This window comes from Drosophila serrata, unplaced genomic scaffold (assembly GCF_035046125.1).
Source record: "Drosophila serrata isolate PLE 108 unplaced genomic scaffold, ASM3504612v1 contig_84, whole genome shotgun sequence".
Lineage (NCBI taxonomy): Eukaryota > Metazoa > Arthropoda > Insecta > Diptera > Drosophilidae > Drosophila > Drosophila serrata.
Genome location: NW_028256982.1, coordinates 36,807 through 57,271, shown reverse-complemented (window position 1 = coordinate 57,271; position 20,465 = coordinate 36,807). Strand labels below are relative to the sequence as shown.

At 31.6% G+C, this 20,465-nt stretch overlaps 1 protein-coding gene across 5 annotated transcripts in view; it reads left to right on the top strand.

The window, feature by feature from the left end:
• The first annotated feature begins 1,717 nt into the window (after positions 1–1,717).
• Positions 1,718–20,465, top strand: part of scro (scarecrow) — a 54,074-nt gene continuing 35,326 nt past the window's right edge. The window contains exons 1-3 of one of the 5 annotated variants that reach the window (XM_086840001.1): positions 1,741–2,065; positions 13,868–14,339; positions 16,593–16,804. In XM_086840001.1, coding sequence (XP_086696127.1) covers positions 13,915–14,339; positions 16,593–16,804 — 637 coding nt within the window. In that variant the 5' untranslated portion in view covers positions 1,741–2,065; positions 13,868–13,914. Of the gene's footprint in view, positions 2,178–6,342; positions 6,716–13,867; positions 14,340–16,592; positions 16,805–20,465 lie in introns of those variants that run through there. The other 4 variants (XM_086840004.1, XM_086839998.1, XM_086840006.1 and 1 more) reach the window with 4 other exon arrangements.

The window sequence follows — 20,465 nt, the reverse complement described above, 5'->3', positions numbered from 1 at the left end:
AATGCCAAACTGTGAATGAAAATCTGTAAAAATACATGGTATTTATAAAAAATTTTATAAAAATATTACTTTTCGAGTTTTCAAGAAATTTTCATCTATGTAATTTGATAAATACTGCGTTCGTTGAGACAAATTCAAAACTGTGAATGTATGTATAGGTGAATGTAACGAAAGTAGGCATTACTTTGTTGTTTTCAACATAAATACATTCTATTATATACTACCATAACTATTCATAATCTACAAATTTTCGCGAGCAGAAGTTAACTTCCTGTCTTGTTATACCCTTGCAGGGTATTATAATTTCAGTCAGAATAAAGAATCCGACCATAAAGTATATATGTATGTATGTTCTTGTTCAACATCAACAGCCGAGTAGATCTAGCCATGTCCGTTTGTCCGTCTGTCGTTTCTACGCAAACTAGTCTCTCAGTTTTGAAGCTATTTGAATGAAACTTTGTAGTTAGATTCTATATACTCTCACTCGTTAATACGTTGGAACGGGTCGGATCGGACGACTATATCATATAGTTGCCATAGGAATGTTTGGAAAAATTATACCATTTTCAGTTTTTAACTGAATTTGATCAAATTTGAGATATAGCCATTTTATAATATTCTAACATTTTTTTTTTAAGTTTTACGAAAATCAGACTACTATACTATTACGACTACTACTACTACTACTACTACTACTACTACTACTACTACTTCTACTACTACTACTACTACTACTACTACTACTACTACTACTACACACTCACTACTACTACTACTACTACTACTACTACTACTACTACTACTACTACTACTACTACTACTACTACTACTACTACTACTACTACTACTATATATAGCTCACATAGGAACGATCGATAAATTAATGTAATTAAAAATTAAAACTTTTTCAGCTTTCAACATGAATAGTTGAATGAAATGAAAGCAGGTATTACTTCATTGTTTTTTAACATAAATATACATATATAATTTATATTGTATTAATTCCTAGTCATCGAAGTTTTATCTGCAAGGGTATATAAACTTCAGCGTGCCGAAGTTAGCTCCCTTTCTTGATTTTATTTTTATATTCAACAATTATTGATTGAATCCAGTGATGCACAACTTGAGATACACAATTAAAACTTTAAAAGAATATTCACTTATTAAAAAAAATCGAAACTGAAACAAATATCATAATTTTAAATCATACTTTGTCAGATCAAAACAAAAGAATGTATATATGCATAACAAATCTAGTAAACGAAAAATTAATATCGAAACATGACTTATAAAGTACGATTTCGCTTATTTATATTGTGTGAAAATAGGAGCTTAGCTAGCAGTTTATTTGTTATAAGCGCTGTGAAAGCACTTCAGAAGAAGGAACTATTTTGAAATCTTTGCCTAAAAGAGATACGGGGGTTGAAATAGCATCATCCTTCCTATTGGTGGTTCACTCTGGAGGGTTTAACCATTTACCATATACCTGAAAATTTAACGAGAAACCGAATATAGTTGTCTCATTTTGACACATTAAAATATGCTAACATCTGGAGTGTGAAAGGGACGATACGAATGTGAGCGAATGAGCTGAGCTACAGCGAACTGTAGAGTTGTGTCGAACTGTAACCTTGTGCCGACCTGGTTTTCAGCCCAGCCCTCTACATTTCTCGAGCTGGCATTGGCTGGTTGAAGTAAAATGAATAAGCAATATTTCATGTTTGTTTTGTTCAACTAAGTGTGTAGCCAGTACCAAACACAGCACAAAGTCATCGTTAATAGGAAAAACTTATTCGAGGGCTATCCAGAAGCCATCTGAGGAGTACTCGTCAGTACTGTTCAGACCTCTTATTTCATTTGACGGAATCGTGTCGAGTGGATATTCATAATAAATTCTCTATCGTAGGCTTATATGTGTCGAAATTTACATACATACTTATATTGTGCTGAAGAAATAAGAATCAGATGTTTAATGATTTGCCAATAAATATTTTGTCTTCAAAATCAAGTATTAAATCAGTCATTTCGAGATAATTAAAGACTTTTTTTACGAATATCACATTAAGTGAGTGTAAATAATTTATCTTACCATTTACAAAAACAGAGAATTTAAACCTATATCCTAAATTAAAGCCATTGTGAAAATAAAAACAAATTTTAATATTGTATATAAATAAGTAAGTGTCCCTCCGTTTGCAAGAAAAGTTAAATTTTGATGTGTGATGTATTTTTAAATAAGTGCAGCTTATTCCGTTTTAAGTGGAGGAAGTCAAGATTTGTAAAAAATCTTGAGTTACGATTAAATTAAATATAGGAAATAGAGCAGTAAAGTTGTAATACAACATAATAAAGTATAAGCCAATCGTTGCTATAAAGCAAGGCTTACCTAATTATTTACACGCATTAAAATGTTAAGCTAAAATTGCCTAAAAACCCCGCTTTCGCCCTTTTATTTTTTTCAAGGGGTTACCACATAAACACCTGAAAATTTAAGGGTTTTTAAAAAATATTTTGACAAAGTTATTAAAAGTAAAACTTTTTATTGATTGGAATATCAAAGAACATATGTTGAACTAAAAAAAAGTTTTTGGAATAAATAAAATATTTAGAAATGGCGGAGATGTAGCCAATTAAATCAGGCACTGTTTTTTAGCGCACGTATGATTTAAATGCTGCAGAGCACATTTTTTATCTAAGATCCAAAAACAATTTTTTTTTAGAATATATAAAAATGTATAACTTTAATTAAAAATCATCTCAAAAAAATCCTACACCTTTCCAGAGAGAACGGTATAGAGAAGCTGTGCAGCAGTTTTTGAGAAATCATGTACACCGATTTAAAAAATGTAATTTTGAACAATACGCAAAAGAAGATAAAAAAAAAGTACTCTAAGGTATACCTGCAGCTCTTACTTTTAATGACTTTAAGCCCGATGTCTTGAAATGTTAAAGATATTGGCATCAAAATCATTAAAATTGTTTTTTTTTTTCAAAAATTTTAAGGGGGGTCTAACCCGTTAAATATAGTTTAATATTTTATGCGTGTTAACAGTCTTTCCAAAAAATCCCTCTTCTTTAATTTATAATACAAATAACAAGAATGGAAACTAAATTTTGTACGCCGATGTTTGTATACCGTTGCAGATCGCAATTTGACCACAGTTTGGCATTTTCATATATATTTAAAGATATATATATATATACATAGGACTTAAATTTTCATAAAATTAAAACTAACATTCCAGAACAATACAGAGTGGCTATATCTATTTTATGAATATATTTAGAAAACTAATAAAGTTAAAGGTTTTGATTTTATTAATTTCTGGATCGTTCCTATGTCAGCTATATGTTGTTATTATAAAATTAACTACAATAACTACTAGAATAATACAAAATGGCTAAATCTCAAATTTTAAATAAATCAGTAGTTATCATTTATTTTTTAAATTTTCCGATCGATCTTATATGATATGGTCCTTTGATCCGGCCCGTTTTAACTTATCTACGAAAGAGAGTGTATAGAATATCAAAGTTTCATTCAAATAGGTTGAAAACTAAGAGACTTGCTTGCGTAGAAACGGACGGATAGAACGGACATGGCGAGATCGATTCGGCTGTTGATGCTGATATAGAAAATATTAACTTTATGTGAAATTTACGGTAAAAAATTTCTAACTGAAATTATAATACCCTGCAAGGTTATAAAAAGGAGGAGAGGAGTGTACTATGCACATTTTTCCAATGAATTTGAAAAACAATGTATGTATATGTTTAATAACAAATCGTCAGTATATATATGATATGATATCCATTCAACTGTTAGACATTGGTAATTTCCATAACAGTTCAAACTATATCTTATTTGTGTGTCTGTAATATTGCAAATAATTATAATAACCAGGTCTGATAAAGAGAAAGACCAATTTCGGCCGGAAAAATACATATTTCAATGAAATTAAAAAAAATATATCAGGAAAAATAGCGATCAGGTCGATTGACAGTTGACAACAAAGATGTTGTACAATGTCTAGTCGAATTTCTAATCCACTTCATACCATTTAAAAGTCAATGTTCAACCAATGCATCGGCATAAATCGTTTATTGTAACAAACAATTAAATCATAAAAGTGATTAATCAATTGAGTTAATAATAAGGGCCAAAGAAAGCCAACAAAAATTCGTTATTTTACTTATAAATGATTTTGTATACCCCTGCAGGAGATTTTAATTTTATTCAAAAGTTTTCCAAGCAGTGAAAAAGTAATTTTAGACACTCTTTTTTCAAGGAAAAGTATCAGAAGCTAAAATCAGCGACATCAAGCTCGCTGAATGACTAAAAATTCAGTGTGGCAACCAATTTCATATAAATTAAGGTTTTGGACAGCTAACCAAATGGTAGTATAAAATAATTAAAGATTGTACAAAAGAATGAAGAAGTGTGGCTACCAATTTCAAATAAATTAAGGTTTTGGACAGCTAACCAAATGGTAGTCTAAAATCATAAAAGATTGTACAGAAGAATGAAGAAGAATATTCCCGTTTTGAGACTGTGTTTTGGTTGAAAGTTTACCGAGTGACTTTTGACCTGACCTGACCCACTTACAATAATAATATGTACATGAGTCGAAAAAGGAAAATTCGCATACGGCATATCTGCGATAGGAATGATTGAAATATTTTCAGAAAAATGTATTACTTTGCCGGGCTTCAACATATTTTTATATACTTTTATAATACCCTTGCAGGGTATTTTAACTTCAGCTAGAAGTTTGCAGCGCAGTGAAGGTGTCACCTGCGACCACATAAAATATATGTACATATTCTTGATCAGCATCAACAACCGAGTCGAACTAACCATGTCCGTTTGTCTATTTCTACGCCAGCTAGTCTCTCAGTGTTGTAGCTATATAATTGATATACTCTCACTCATATACATATATGTCGGAACGGGACGGATCGGACGACTATGTAGGTATGTAATAAAGCTGCCATTGGAACGATCGGAAAATTTTTAAAACAAAAATTATAACTTTTCCAGTTTTCATCAAATTAAGTATATAGCCATTTTGTATAATTCTAAAAATTCGCTTTTAATTCTAGTATCGGACTTCTATATCATAAAGCTGCCATAGGAACGATCGATATATTAATACAATTAAATTTTATCTTTTACAGTTTTAAACTTTTTGGATTAATCTTTTTATTTGTCCATTTTATATTAATCTTGAATTTTTGTTTTAATATATTTTTTTAAATCGGGAGACTATATCATATAGCTGCCATAGAAACTATCGTTAAATGTAAAGGAAAATACCGTCAGTGTAAAACTTTAACTGTGATACTGTAAATAGAAAACGTACATATAACGTGACTATAATTAAAGTACTCTGCAGTACCATTCATCAGTAATTCATAAACAATTCATCATTAGCCAAGGCGGTGTTGTTGATGAATCATTAATGAATGTTGAAACAAATTACTGATGAATTTAACATAGGCATGTCCTAAACTGTTAACAACAATTAATCAATGATTCATCATCAATTAATCAAAGATTCATCAACAATTCGTGAATGATTCATCAACAATTCATCAACGATTTGTCCACAATTAATCAACACTTCAGGCCTCTTATTTCCACTTGAAAAAAATAATTCCCTGTTAATTGTATACCACCCACCCCGCTTTTATTATTGAGAAAGGGAGAGTGCAAGGGAATCTACATACGTGCTAATTTTTACTAATGGGAGGCCTATGTGTTTCGACGTTTCATCATACTTTCTTCAACCGAGAGCAAATAAGAGCGCGAATTTTTTATGACAGTGGCCTATTGATGACATGTGGTACTGTAGTTACAGTTACGACGGTAGCCTAGACGGCAATCGTCGGCAGTACCATGGCCCGGCCGTTAATGAAACATCGATGAATTGTTGATGAAATATCGATGAATTTGTCGATGAATCATCGATGAATTGATAATGAATTGTTGAATAATCATCGATGAATTGTTGATGAATTTTGGTTGATGACAGCCTAGAACATGCCCATGTTAAATTCACCAACAGTTTGTATGGCCATTCATCGATGAATCATCAAGAACACCGCCTTGACTGTTACTGAAACGTTGATGAATTACTTATGACTGGTACTGCAGGGTATGTACATGTACACATGTATAATATACTAGCTGTACCCTGCCACGTTTCTCTGTGGCATATTGTGGTTGCACGCATAAGAAATAAGTCAAATAAAAAAAATAATTTTCAAATTAATTTAATTCTGTAATACTTGTGGGTATACAATATTCTTCGTTTCTCCAATCTCCGCGTAAATATAAAGACTATCTGGTTTTCCGACACGGGAACACGCAACATATAATTATCCGTGTGAAAAACAATCTGCATCCAAATCTAGACCACACAACTCCATAGATTGACCTTGAGCTTTATTAATGGTCATTGCGAACGCCAAACGAATGGAAAACTGCAATCTCTTGAACTCAAACGGTGTATCAATCGGGATCAGAGGAATCCTAGGAATGAGAACATCTTCACCTTTGAAAGGATCAGTTATAATCGTTGCTTGTTCATCAATTACTTGACTGCAAGTCGCGTACCGTTGCAGAGTTTCGGCTGATTTATATTCCGGAGCATGATAATCGGCACATCTATTTTTAATTTCAATATGTGTGGTGGCATTCCAGGCAGATCAAGTGAGTTTAGAAATTCCGTAGGGTAATTAACTGCTTCCTCTGCCTCCACAACGGTATCTATCGACTTATATGTAATTTCGTCAGTTTCTATGCTGGATTGGATTACATGATTGAGCTGGTAGACATCTTTGTTCTTGGCAGCGAGAATAGCTCGTCCACTGAGCCAATCGTGATTCCTATAATTTATTCGGATATCGGGGAACACTTTTTGGATAAGTTCTTCCTTCTATGTAACTAAATTAGAGAAATTCTCGGGCAATACTATTTTTCTCGACGTCTTGTTGACTGGCAGCTTTCCGTTCCCAATGTCCAGTAGCTGTCGTGAGAATACGTCGGCAGAGTCATCGTTCTGTAACTGGACACGCATATTCGTCTTCAACTGTAATGTACGTACATGTTGCCACAATATAGAATATTTCAGGCAAGCATTTATCTCGTCAGCTGGTGTCGATCGGGAAACCACAGGCAACGTTTGCTTGAACTCCCCTGCGATCAATATTAACGCATTCCCAAATGGTTGGACAGCTCCATGCAAATCCCGCAATGATCGATCGAGAGCAAATTTTGTGTGCCATTGTGCATTCATCCCAAACAATGAGTTTACATCTTTGCAATACTTTTCCCATGCCAGATGCTCTGGAAATGTTGCACGTAGGAGTCTCGATGATTTGCATGTTCAACGGCAACTTCAGCGCTGAATGAGCAGTCCTCCCATCAGGTAAAAATGTCGCAGCGATTCCAGATGAAGCAAGAGCTAAAGCTATGTCCTTGTTAACTTAAACCGTAGCCAGAATCAATGTAATGAGGAATGTTTTCCCCGTTCCTCCTGGAGCATCCAAGCTTCAGCTACCCTTGCCCTGTCGCGTTCATTATTTTGAGAGTGAATCAAATCGATTGCTGCCGAACGCGACTGCCTAACTCTCAATCGTTTTCTCTCAAGCCTATCTGCTCGTCTTTCTGCTGATTCCGCGTTGTGCATCTGCATTGCTCTCAGCCGCTCAGTCTCTCGAATGGAGGCCCGTTCTTCGTCAGTCATATTCGTAATCTTACGTCTTTTTGCTTCTGTATTGCGAGTACGACGACCCAAACTCGACTTCTTGGGTGGCATTACTTCGTTTCTTACTGAACCTAAACAAAAAAATAAAATTTTAATCTATAATTTCTTTTTTCAATATGTTTTGAATGTTTGACAGGAAATGCTTCGATTCAGCTGGCTGCCTATAGAGGGCGCAGCAGTAGGGGCACGGGGAAACGCGAAAAAAACTGATATATTCGCAAACGCAGAGCTATCAACATCAAAAGTAGACAATAACCGAGCTGGAACCTCAACGCATGTTGTGTAAAAATTTGGGCTTAAACGGTTCAGAACTTTTCAAGTCTATAAAGGAAGTAGACACGAACAGAGCACTTTTATATATATAGGTACATATACATACACTCATACAAATATTTTCCTAGATTTTAGAAAAATCGACATAAAAATAATGGCCCTTAAACTAAGAACAATTTTCTAGAATTAAGATAAGGTTTTTCAATAATTTAGGGAAAGGCACCATAAAATCAAGATAAGCCACCATAAATACGTGTTTTTTGTGTTAATTTACATTTTTTCTGATTTGGTTCGTTTACATACATATGTACATATATATAAACTATTAAAGAAGTAGCAAGTGTATACTGTCTAATTAAGGGAAATACCTTTAAATTTGGAAAAAATTAACAATAAATTAAAAAATTCGTCAAACCAAAATTTTAGTTTTTAAGATTATGCTATAGTCAAATACCCCTAAAAGATCCAAAAAAAAATCAAATTGACCTAAAAACAAGACATTTTTTTCTACATATAAAAAAAATCGACTTAGATTTAAAAAAGTTTCTTTCCTGATTTTAAAGGAAGTTTTTCCAAAATTTGGGGTGACTTGCCTTTAGATCCATTTTAATGGCAAATTTCTAAATCTACGGGCGAAAAGTATCTTTTCAATGGCGATTTCAGGTTAAAATTTTTATGAGTGTGCTAATGGCAAAAACATGTATAGTTCCACAGTTTTTTTTTATGGATTAAACGTTTTTTCGAATTGTGACTTACATTTTCGAGAAGAAGGAGAAGGAAAAGTAGATTAAACAATCTTACATATGTACATATATAAATGGAACCCAGAACACACCCAGAACAAAGACAGTTTTAAATACATTTAATAAGATATAGAATCAGATCCGCAATAATATTTAAACCATTAGCAATACTACGCAGTTAAATGAAAATGTACTCTTAGGATTAAGTAAAATTAAATACATAAATATATAATATACAAATAATAATAAAAGAATAATAATAATAAAAAAAGATAATAAAAGAGTATCCTAAGATCGAATTTTTTAGTTTTACGACAAATATGAAAAGTAGACTGTGACTAGCGCACTTATTTATAAGTTTTAAACATGAAGGATAAATAAAAAGCTATGGTTCATGGCTTCATTTACAAAGGCTTAATAAACAGTTAGCCTTCACCACAACAACATACTCAATGATTACCGATTTGAGAAACATATTAATAATTACAAATTCTGTGATTAATTATGAAATAATATATGATAATAATGATTCGTTTATCACGTTTTTATACCATTGAAGGGTATTATAACTCCAGTCAAAAGTGTGCAACGCAGTGAAGAAGTAATCTGCGGCTATATACATATGTATATATTCTTTATCAACATTAACAGTCGAGTCCATTTAGCAATATCTATCTGTTCGTCCGTTTGTCCGTTTCTACGTAAACTAGTCTCTCAGTTTTAAATCTATATTAATAAAATTTTGTAGTAAGTCTTCAATATATTCACACTTCTATGTATGTCGGAACGGGCCGGATTGGACGATTATATCATAAAGCTGCCATAGGAAAATCATATCAAATTTGTAATATAGCCATTTTATGTTTATACCCTTGCAGGGTATTATAATTTCAGTCATTTTTAATTTCCAACATATTTTCTTCAAATTTCAAATTCATATATCCATTTTATTGTATTTTATAATATCGGTTTTAATTTTACAAAAATCTGACTACTATTTCTAATAGCTGCCATATAAACGACCGTTGGATATAAAGGAAAACGCAAAACTGTAAATGTAAAACTGTAAATGTAAAAGCTTAAATATGTTTTTTGACATAAATATAAAAGCATAAGTATAAAAACTTCGGCGTGTGGAAGTTAGTTTTTTTCTTGTTTATGTTATATATTTCATATTTTTATTTGTAAAGTTCTTCCTAGCGCTACAAGTACAAAGAACTTAAAATTTAATGCGCTAGTCACACAGGACAAGGTAATCTTGAGATAATATTTCTAAATTACAGTAAAGATTTTATTTATTGTTATGTCAAAGTTAAAAGTAAGTTCTCTATTAGTTTTTCCCTAAAATGCGCGGAACTGCCTATGTTTTCAAAATAGTTTTGTAATTGGTTCCATAGTCTAATCGCAAAAATATTGCAGTTCATAGAGCATGTATCTGAGTGCATTCTTTATTTGTATAATTGTTTTTGCTCTTCGTGATGTTGAAAATCTAAGTGTGCAAAAGAGATAGTTTGGTTTCTTAGTAAAAATGATTTTTTGGAAATACACATACACTCTCATTTTTATTCAGTCTTCCAGGTGAAATTCAAATGTCTTGTATATTCATTTCTAGTGACGTGAACAGATAGTTGCAGATTAAATACGAATCTTGCAATACTATTGTACGAAATTTTGACTTTGTGTTAGCTGATTGAATCACAATTTTCAAATACTTTAATCCGATAAAATGAAGTTGGGAAGAAGTTTGGGAACTTAACAACAAGCCTTACGTTTTCCCAACAGCTGTGTTTATGTGATCACTCCAGCCCAGGGAATTACTTAAAATTTAGTTCGAGTCCTCGTCCGTTATCTTTTCCCCAGTTGCTTATTTGAATCAGTTCATTATTAGACATATTTACACACTCATATATTCTATTATTATTTACATAAAAAGTGAACAACGGAGCAAGAAAAAAACCTTGAGGCACACTACGTTTTATACATTACATCAGTTTGACGACGATTTTGTAAATATGATGACAATAGTTTGACAGCAGCTTTCGAAAAGCTGAACTGAGTAATCAATTGTGTACATATGTATATCATAATGCTTAACAGTTTCAAAAGTTTTACTGTAGTAAAGTAGCGTCACATGGGACTTGTCAAAATTTTTTAAAATTGGTAAAATTAACTGCGGTTTTTCCTGAATACGGATTGGCTATTATTAAGTAATGCATTTCTTGTATAAATGAATAAATTAAAACTGTCTTATTAATCTCAAAGGCCTTTGATAAATACGGTATTATTTTAAAAATTTTGGAATTAATAGTTTTATAAAATTGAGATTAATATTGTCAAGTCGTACAGCGACAGATGTTATTTTTAGAATATAGAAAAGCATTCCACACTGATTAGGACAAGCAAATTTAAAACTTATTATCAAAGATATTTTCTGGTACTAAACTCAGGTACCTATTATTTTCTGTCCCTTCGTTGGTGTATACCTGACTATACCTAAAGACCACTCTGCATGTTTGACTGGTTGAAGTTAATTTTTTTAATCTTCGAATACAAAAGTTTTACCTTGCGGAGTAAATTAGTTTAGTCACTGCCTTTCTCTGTAATTTAAATCGTACATAGTAATTTTGTGACCTGCACCTTTTGGTATGCGTAATTTCGGGATTTTCTTGTCTATTTAATTTAATTTAGAGGAATGTTTGATCGATCAATGTTTGAATGTTTGACCGGAACAAAATCTTCATACAAATAGCTGATATTGTCTGGAAATTGCGTGAGCTGCTGCTTCAGCTCGCCTAGAAGACCATTAGCCGTGCCTTTTGTAGCTCGTCTACTTTCTTTACCACATTCTCAAGTTGAGGGACTCTTTATCTGAGGCTGTGGATTTCTGCTGACATCGCTTGGAACTTCTCTTACCTCCTTGGAAAGGGTATCCATCTGCTCATCAAATGATTTGGAGCAATTGGGTCGAAGCTGTATTAGACGCTTTCAACTCCGGGTTGTCTCGTTCCCGCAGGCGCTTCCAGAATACATATTGTTGTATCGTATAATTGAGTGTTTTGTTAAATTGAGCGATTTATCGGTTTCTCTGCTATTTGATTGTGTTTCGTTTGAGTATTTTGTAATAGTTTTGTTTTTGTATAATAGCCGTGTAATTCGCATGAATGCGATTGATGTGGATTTGATTTGGATTTTACAGAAAATATAGTTTATCCAGTTTTTAACAAAACCCACTGTCTGGATCGTAAAATATTGGTAGAGAGCTTAAGTTATGAAGTTTATTTTTCATTTGCAGTCATTATACCCTTGCAGGGTGTTATAATTTCAGTCAGAAGTTTGCAACGCAGTGAGGCACCTCCGACCATATAAAGTATATATATTCTTGATCAGGATCAACAGCCGAGTCGATTTAGCCATGCCCGTCTGTCCGTCTGTCCTTCTGCCCGTCTGTCCGTTTCTACGCAAACTAGTCTCTCAGTTTTGAAGCTATTTGAATGAAACTTTGTAGTTAGCCTTCTATATACTCTCTCTCGTATATATGTCGGAACGGGCCAGATCGGACGACTAAATCATATAGCTGCCATAGGAATGATCGGAAAATTTTTACAAAAAAAAATTAACATTTTTAGTTTTCAAAAGAATTTAATCAAATTTGAGATACAGCTAATTTATATTATTCTACAATTTTGTGTAAAATTTTATGAAAATAGGACGATTGAGAAATTAATACAATCAAAAAATATAACTTTTTCAGTTTTCAACAGATTTTCATCAAATTTGAAGTATAGCCATTTTATATTAGTTTTAAATTTGGTGTCAGATTTCTTGAAAATCTGACGAATATATCATATAGGTGCCATACAAATCTGTGAATGTAAGGCTGCAAATATGATATGTATAGGTGAATGAAATGAAAGCAGGTATTACTTCATTGTTTTTTAACACAAATATATATAATTTATATTGTATGGATTCCTAGTCATCGAAGTTCTATCTGCAAGGGTATATAAGCTTCGGCATACCGAAGTTAACTTCCTTCCTGGTTTTATATAATTTAAAGATTTTTTGGAGCTATGTATAAATTTTACGACTTTCACTGTCAAATTAATCTCCTTTATAAAATTAAACCAAAAATCATTAAATATTACAAAAAGCCTACATCGCTCAGTAAATTAAATTAATTTTTAATTATTTCTTGATTGTTCATATCGCGGCTATACGATTGTCATATATAGATTTTCATAAAATATAACCGAAATTCTAGATTAAAAAAAAACTATATTTTAAATTGGATGAAAATATATTAAAAGCCGGAAGAGTTATAATTTTTTTTTTAATTTTGCGATCGTTCCTATGGCCCTGTGATATGATATACTTAGTCGTCCTAAAGGCCTGTTTCAACTTATAAACATGTGGGAGTATATAAAATACTATGTGCAAAGGTTAAGATATCTTAAAAACTGTTTACGTAGAAACGCACAAACGGTCATGGCTTTATCGACTCGGCTGAAGATGCTGACCAAATGGATACTAAAAATAAAATTCAAATAACTACATAGATATATATCCTTAAGGTGTCGAAAATGTCTCAATCAGTACATTGCTAGCTTCTGAATAAAAATTATAATACCCTGCACATGTATAATAATATATACATACATATGTACATATGTAGATTTAAAGTTCGTTTTTTTTCAAAACCTCTATAAATTCTCACATTTACTATTTCAGATCTATTTTTTTTATTTTATTAAAGTCGAACGTGTGTATTAATTACAAAAATGTTTAAAGAATTTTCTGTTTTTTTTTCTACAATACAAAATATTAATTAAATACATATGTATTATAAAATACATAGATATATATATTTGTAGTTTATTTATTGAATTAAATCGATCCAATTACAAAATATTTTTTCCTTTGTTATTAAATAATAAGATTAATAAAAGAGAGAGGGTAATCATTGACTTCCAAAAGCTCGCATGCATTCTTTTATAATATACGATTCATAAAAAATATTTATTCATGAAGACTTTGAATTATATAAAATTTATTTGTAATAAATGTTTTTTTTTATTTTAGCGGAAGTACTTTATTTGGAATTATTAAGCTGGGATAAATATATTCGCATGTCATCCCACGGCCTAAATAATACATCATCAATCGAAAAAAAGAGCTATCAAGAACATCAAATTAATACAGATATAAATTTGGTAACAGTATTAAATGAAGCAGATTTGGTTATGAGTTTATCTCCCAAGGACATTCTTATGCCCTCATCCATTGGTCAGCAACATCAACTGGATACCAAACTGCATCCAAACGAAACTTCACTACTAAATTCGGTATCTACAGCAGCCGCTGCAGCGGTTGCACATCACCACCACCATAATCTTTCAAATATACACCATCTCCAAAATATTCATTCTCAACATCAAAGTACTTTTATAAATAGCAATCACTCAACACCTTTTAGTGTGACTGATATTTTAAGTCCAATTGAAGAGTCATATCGAAAACTGGAACTGAACGGAAACCCTCCATCGCCGTTTCGGTAAATATAATATGCTCCTAAGACTTAAATACTATAATATATATTATAATTAATATAGAATTAGAGATATGCACAAATGTTTGATCCTACGACAAATTTCTGGCGCCTACATAAATGCAATTTTTATTTTTTTTTTGGAAAAAAGTCATTAAAAAAGAGATGTTTTGTTTTGTTAAAAAAATTCTCAAATCAATGATTTCTCTTTGCCTTTTGCTTTCTAAACATAGAGAATGCAAAGAGTCGAAATAAAATGCAAAAGCCCAAATGCCCAAATTTTAATTTTAATTATCGCTTTCTAAAACATCCGGTGCGCAATGTTCTGTGCAAATCTACTTAAAACTGAATAAGATAAGAGAAAAGTTGTTGAAAGGACTTGTAACCATTGTGAGGAGGCATCAAAGCACAAATAAAATTAATTGCTTTAAAATATTGACCCCGGATCTGCAGAAATTTGTGTTTGAAATGGTCGACCCCAAATATTAAATATACTGTCCGATAGTTTTCGAAACGCTTAACTCGAATCTGGTCCCAAAATTTCTTATACGTCAGGTTTTTATAACTTAAAATTTCGTTTTTTTTTGGGTACATTTGAGGTGATGCAACTTAAAAAAATGTTTTTTTTTTAACCGACTGGTACTGTTAAGTCTGTTAGTCTGACGTATAGGAAATTTTGAGGCCGGACTCAACGAAAACTATTGGCAATGTATATTCAGGTTCTTGGCTCTGAGTTTTTTTAAATTTTGGCCCTGTGTTATATGATATATGCTATATTTCGATTTCAGAATTACGTTTTAAATTGCATGAAAATTGATTGCTCGTAGAATTATGACATCTTAATTATAAGCGTTGAAAGCTAAATAGAATAAAACAAGAAAGGAAGCTAACTTCACGCCGAGGAAAATATACTCTTGCACATAAAACTTCGATCGCAAGTAATTAATACAATATAAATTATATATATTTATTTTAAAAAGTTTATGTTAGGTAATGTTTTTTTTTTTTATTTCATGTACCTATATATATTATATTTACACTTTCACATTTACAGTTTTGCGTTTTCCTCTATATCTAACGATCGTTTGTATGACAGCTATATGATATAGTCGTCCAATTTTCATAAAATTAACATCGAAATTCTAAAGTAATGCAAAAAGCCTATATTTTATTTCAAAACAAGAAAGGAAGCTAACTTCGGAAGTTTATATACCCTTGCAGATAGAACTTCGATGACTACGAATCCATACAATATAAATTATATATATTTATGTTAACAAAACAATGAAGTAATACCTGCTTTAATTTCATTCACCTATACATATTATACATATATGCAGTTTAACCTTCACAGATTTGCATTTTTCCTCTACATCAAACGATCGTTTGTATGGCACCTATATGATATAGTCGTCTGATTTCAATGACACAAAATTTAAGACTAATATAAAATGGCTATACTTTAAATTTGATGAAAATCAGTTGAAAACTGAAAATTTTATAAATTTAATTGTATTAATTTCTCGATCGTTCCTATGGGAGCTATATGATATAGTAGTCCGATTTTCATAAAATTTTACACAAAAGTGCAGAAGAGTATAATAAAATGGCTATATCTCAAATTTGATCAAATTCTGTTGAAAACAGAAAATGTTATAATTTATTTTTGGAAAAATTATTAAATATTTTTCCTGTGGCAGCTATATGATATAGTCGTCCGATCTGGCCCGTTCCAATATATATACGAGTGAGAGTAAATAGAAGGCTTATTACAAAGTTTCATTCAGATAGCTTTAAAACTGAGAGACTAGTTTGCGTCGAAACGACAGACGGACATGGCTAGATCGACTAGCCTGTTGATGCTGATCAAGAATATATGTACTTTATATGGCCGGAGGTGCCTCCACTGCGTTGCAAAGTTCTGACTGAAATTATAATACCCTGCAAGGGAATAATAAGAGCACAAAATGTATATCCTTGCTATTTTTAAAAATATTTGCATCTACTGAAAGATTTAGCCATTTTTTATTACTTAAAAATTTTGCTTATAACTTTATGAAATTCAGATGATGCAAAACTGTGAATTAAATAATGTAAATAAAATATGTATAGCTAAATGTTAAAACCAAGTATTCATGATATCTACAAATGCTTTATATAATTCCCCTTAGTTTTCATAGTTGAGAAGGCAATTGTGCTTGAAATATTTTTTTGTTATTATAATTAATAAGTTGTTACTGACTATGGACATATTTCTAGGTCAAATTCCAGTGGTAGCAGTATAAACTCTCCTGGTACTCTGACTGCTTCAACTATGGCCAACCCTTACGCTATGGGATCATTGTATCATAGCCCAGGAGTGCAAAGCTATTGCGGCCCAACCGATAATTTATCTCTTGCTGGTCACTACACTGACATGAGAAGCTCAGCTTCATGGTACGGATCTACCGCCAACGATCCAAGATTTGCAAGTACGTAATTTCTCAAAAAAAAAAAAAAAATATATATACATATATGTATGTAAAAAATTAATAAATATTTGGTTATAAAGTTTCATTTACAAAAAGAACAGAAAATCTATCTCATCATGCAATGCATTTCGGCATTGTTATGTATTTTAGTTTTTCACTTTTAAGTCACGCATTAGATATGTATATTCAAAGATTAAAGTTATCCCAATAATATTATAAAATGAAATTTGGAAAAATTATATTATATGTGTTATATATATATATATATATATATATATATATATATATATAATATTATGTATATATGTATATATATGGGTTTATGTGTATCTAAGTACCCTGCAGTGCCTGTCATCAACAAAAATCAACGTTTCATCAACAGTCAAGGGGGTCCTGTTGATTTTACATCGATGACAGGCCATACAAACTGTTCATTTATTTAACATGGGCATGTCCTAGGCTGTCATCAATAAAAATTCATCAACAATTCATCATCAATAATTTATCATCGATGTTTCATCAACAAATTTCTCAACGGCCGGGCCATGGTACTGCCGACGACTGCCGTCTAGACTACCGCCGTAAGTGTATCGTGGGCAGAGCGTCGTAGTAGAAGTCGCAGTCGGCAGAGGGTCGACTCGGTAGAAGTCGCAGTCGGCAGAGCGTCGCCTCGGTAGAAGTCGCAGTCGGCGCGTTGATGACATGTTGGTGACAGTGGCCTATTGATGACACTCGGTACTGCAGGGTATATTTATATATAATATAATATACTTAGATACACATAAATGTATATGGGCAATTCTCCAGAAACGTGCACCGCGGCCAAAAACTTAAAATTGCTTAAAAACGAGTATTTTTAACATGATTACATTAAAAATTGGTCAGGATGATCAAGACTAAGAGAATTTTTCATTTTCTAAAATAAGTTTCAAAAAAATGGATGTCAAACACGCGCAAACGCAAATAATGTTGTTTTTATCAAAAAAAGGCATAAAAAATGGCATGTTTTGTTTCAATGCGCATCTCTTAAACCGAACCATTTTGCTTTAACTTTTGGTTTCTAATATGACATAAAAAACCCAAAGATTCAATATTAAGTGCAAAAGGACATATCCGATCACCAATATTCGTACAATTTCAGTTTGAATTAGCGCTTTCCAAACTGTCGCGTGCGACCGGGACTAAAATTGAATTTAAAAAATAACTACTTAATATTTTAAAATCAAACAAAATACGTTAGTAAGATAATTCATTGCGTAATTCATTAAAATTTATTGTACTACAATTTTTCATCACGTTTCGCTGAAATCAGAGCTTAAACTGGTTTTTTTCAAATGTAACTTATATTTTTGTCGCGTGCGAACGCAGTACATTTTAGTGAATATCTTGAAAACAAACACGGGTTCAAAATCGACCTTTGCACCAATTATAGTGCTAACCAAGAGCTATACGTTTCAATTTTTATAAAATTAAAACAAAGTCTTGGCACATGTGTTTTTTTAGTTTGAATGCGTACGAATGTCGCATTCGACACCAGAGAATTGCCCATATGTATATATGTATGTATGAATAAGGCCGCTTAATATTTGCATACTTATGCATAAATGTTTCACATGTAGCAACGTTTTGCGTACATATGTATGTATGTTTGTACATGTGTATGTATGTTTAATTATAAGCATGTTAAACGTGAGCGCCGCTGTGATTGAGGTAAAATACCACAAAATATAATCCCCATTTCAGGTAAAAATATTTTTGAGAAGATAATTGATTTTGAATTTATTTGATTGTCATTGTTTATTTAAGAAATGAAATGATGATTGTTGACTTTTACGTTTACGACCTTTTGGGTTCCAAACTGTTAGCTGTTGTTAGCAGATCATTTAATAAAAACCATTCCGAGCATACATCATTAATTAAACAAGAAACTAAATTAATTTCGGCACGCCGAACTTAGAATACCCTTGCAGATTGCTATTCGATTATTAATATTTCATAACAGTCACCTTATTATATTTACAGTATTCATAGTTTGTAATTTTTCTCCGACCCGTTTTGCCTTATATATACGTGAGAGTATTTATAAGATAAGCTGCAAAAATTTATTCAGATATTTTTTCAATTGAGAGACTAGTTTGCGTAGAAACCAAAAGAAACCTGTCAGTCTGTCCGACAGGGCGATCAAGAGTATATATCCTTTATAGAGTGGGAATTGACTCCTTCATTGCGTTGCAAATGCTGATTAAAATTTTATAATTTTTAATAGTTTTAAATATAAAGCCGGAAGTGAGTTACTGTAGAATTACTTAAAGAAGTTGTGTTTTAAACGATTGGTCCAGTCCAGATTTTGATTAAAGGGGTCAACTTTGAAATTACATTTTTTTTCTCACTTCTTCTTTGTAAAGTTTTTGAACACCATTATTTCTTCATGTATTATGTAAACAATATTGGAATCCAAAATGCTTTCTTGCAGGACGCCATATAATTTGTTTAATTTGTATAATTTGTAAACCCTCGCAGGATGTTAGAAAGTATCTGAATGAGACTTTGCAGTTAAACTCCTTTTTACTCTCATTAAGTCGGATTGGACGACTATATTATATACATATGTAGCTGCCAGAGGAATAATCGGAAAATTTCTAGAAAAAAATATACATTTTTGAGTTTTCAACATAAAATCTCGGTATACGCTTGCATATCTATCAAATAGATGATATTTAAATGATTGTTAAATGTAGAGGAAAAAGCCGAAATGTGAATGTAAAACTGTAACTGTAAAACTGTGAATATAATAGGTAAATGTGTCTGTAATGATAGTAAGAATATTTGGTTTTTTTATTAATAAAAATATATATAAAATAATACTGAATTATTTATTAATGATTGAATTGGAATGGCCGACGGTATACAAACTTCGGTATGTCGAAGCTTCATTTCTTGTTATCTATTGAATTGCCCTAAAACTAAGGAAACATTTAAACAATTTGCAAGTAAAATTTTAAGTTATCTGAATAAAGCATTGCAGTTAGTCTTCTAGTCGTATAAAAGTCGGAACGAGCAAGATCGGACGACTATATCCTATAGCTGCCATAGAAATGATCAAACAATTTTTAGAACAAAATTATAACTTTTTTATTTTTAAACGTTTTTTATCAAATTTGTGATACAACAATTTTTTTTTTATCATTCTTGCCCTTCGACTTTAAAATAGGACTACTATGTCATATGCGTGGAAACAAACAGACGGACGGGCATGGCTTAATCGACTCGGCTTTTAATGCTGATCAAGAATATATGTACATATATACTTTATAGGGTCAAAAATGTGTCCTTCACTGCGTTAAAAACTTTTCACTAAAACTATACTAACCTGCAAGGGTATACAAATTGGATGAATATATTTTATAGCTTCTATTGTTAAATGTAACTGTAACTGTAAAATTGTAAATTTAATATAAAACCAGAAAGGAAGCTAACTTCGGCACGCCGAAGTTTATATACCCTTGCAGATAGAACTTCGATGACTTCCTGGATTCCTTCCATACAATATAAAATATATATATTAATGTTAAAAAACAATGAAGTAATACCTGCTTTCATTTCATTCACCTATACATATATTATATTTTCAGTTTGACATATTCATTTTTTGATCGTTCCT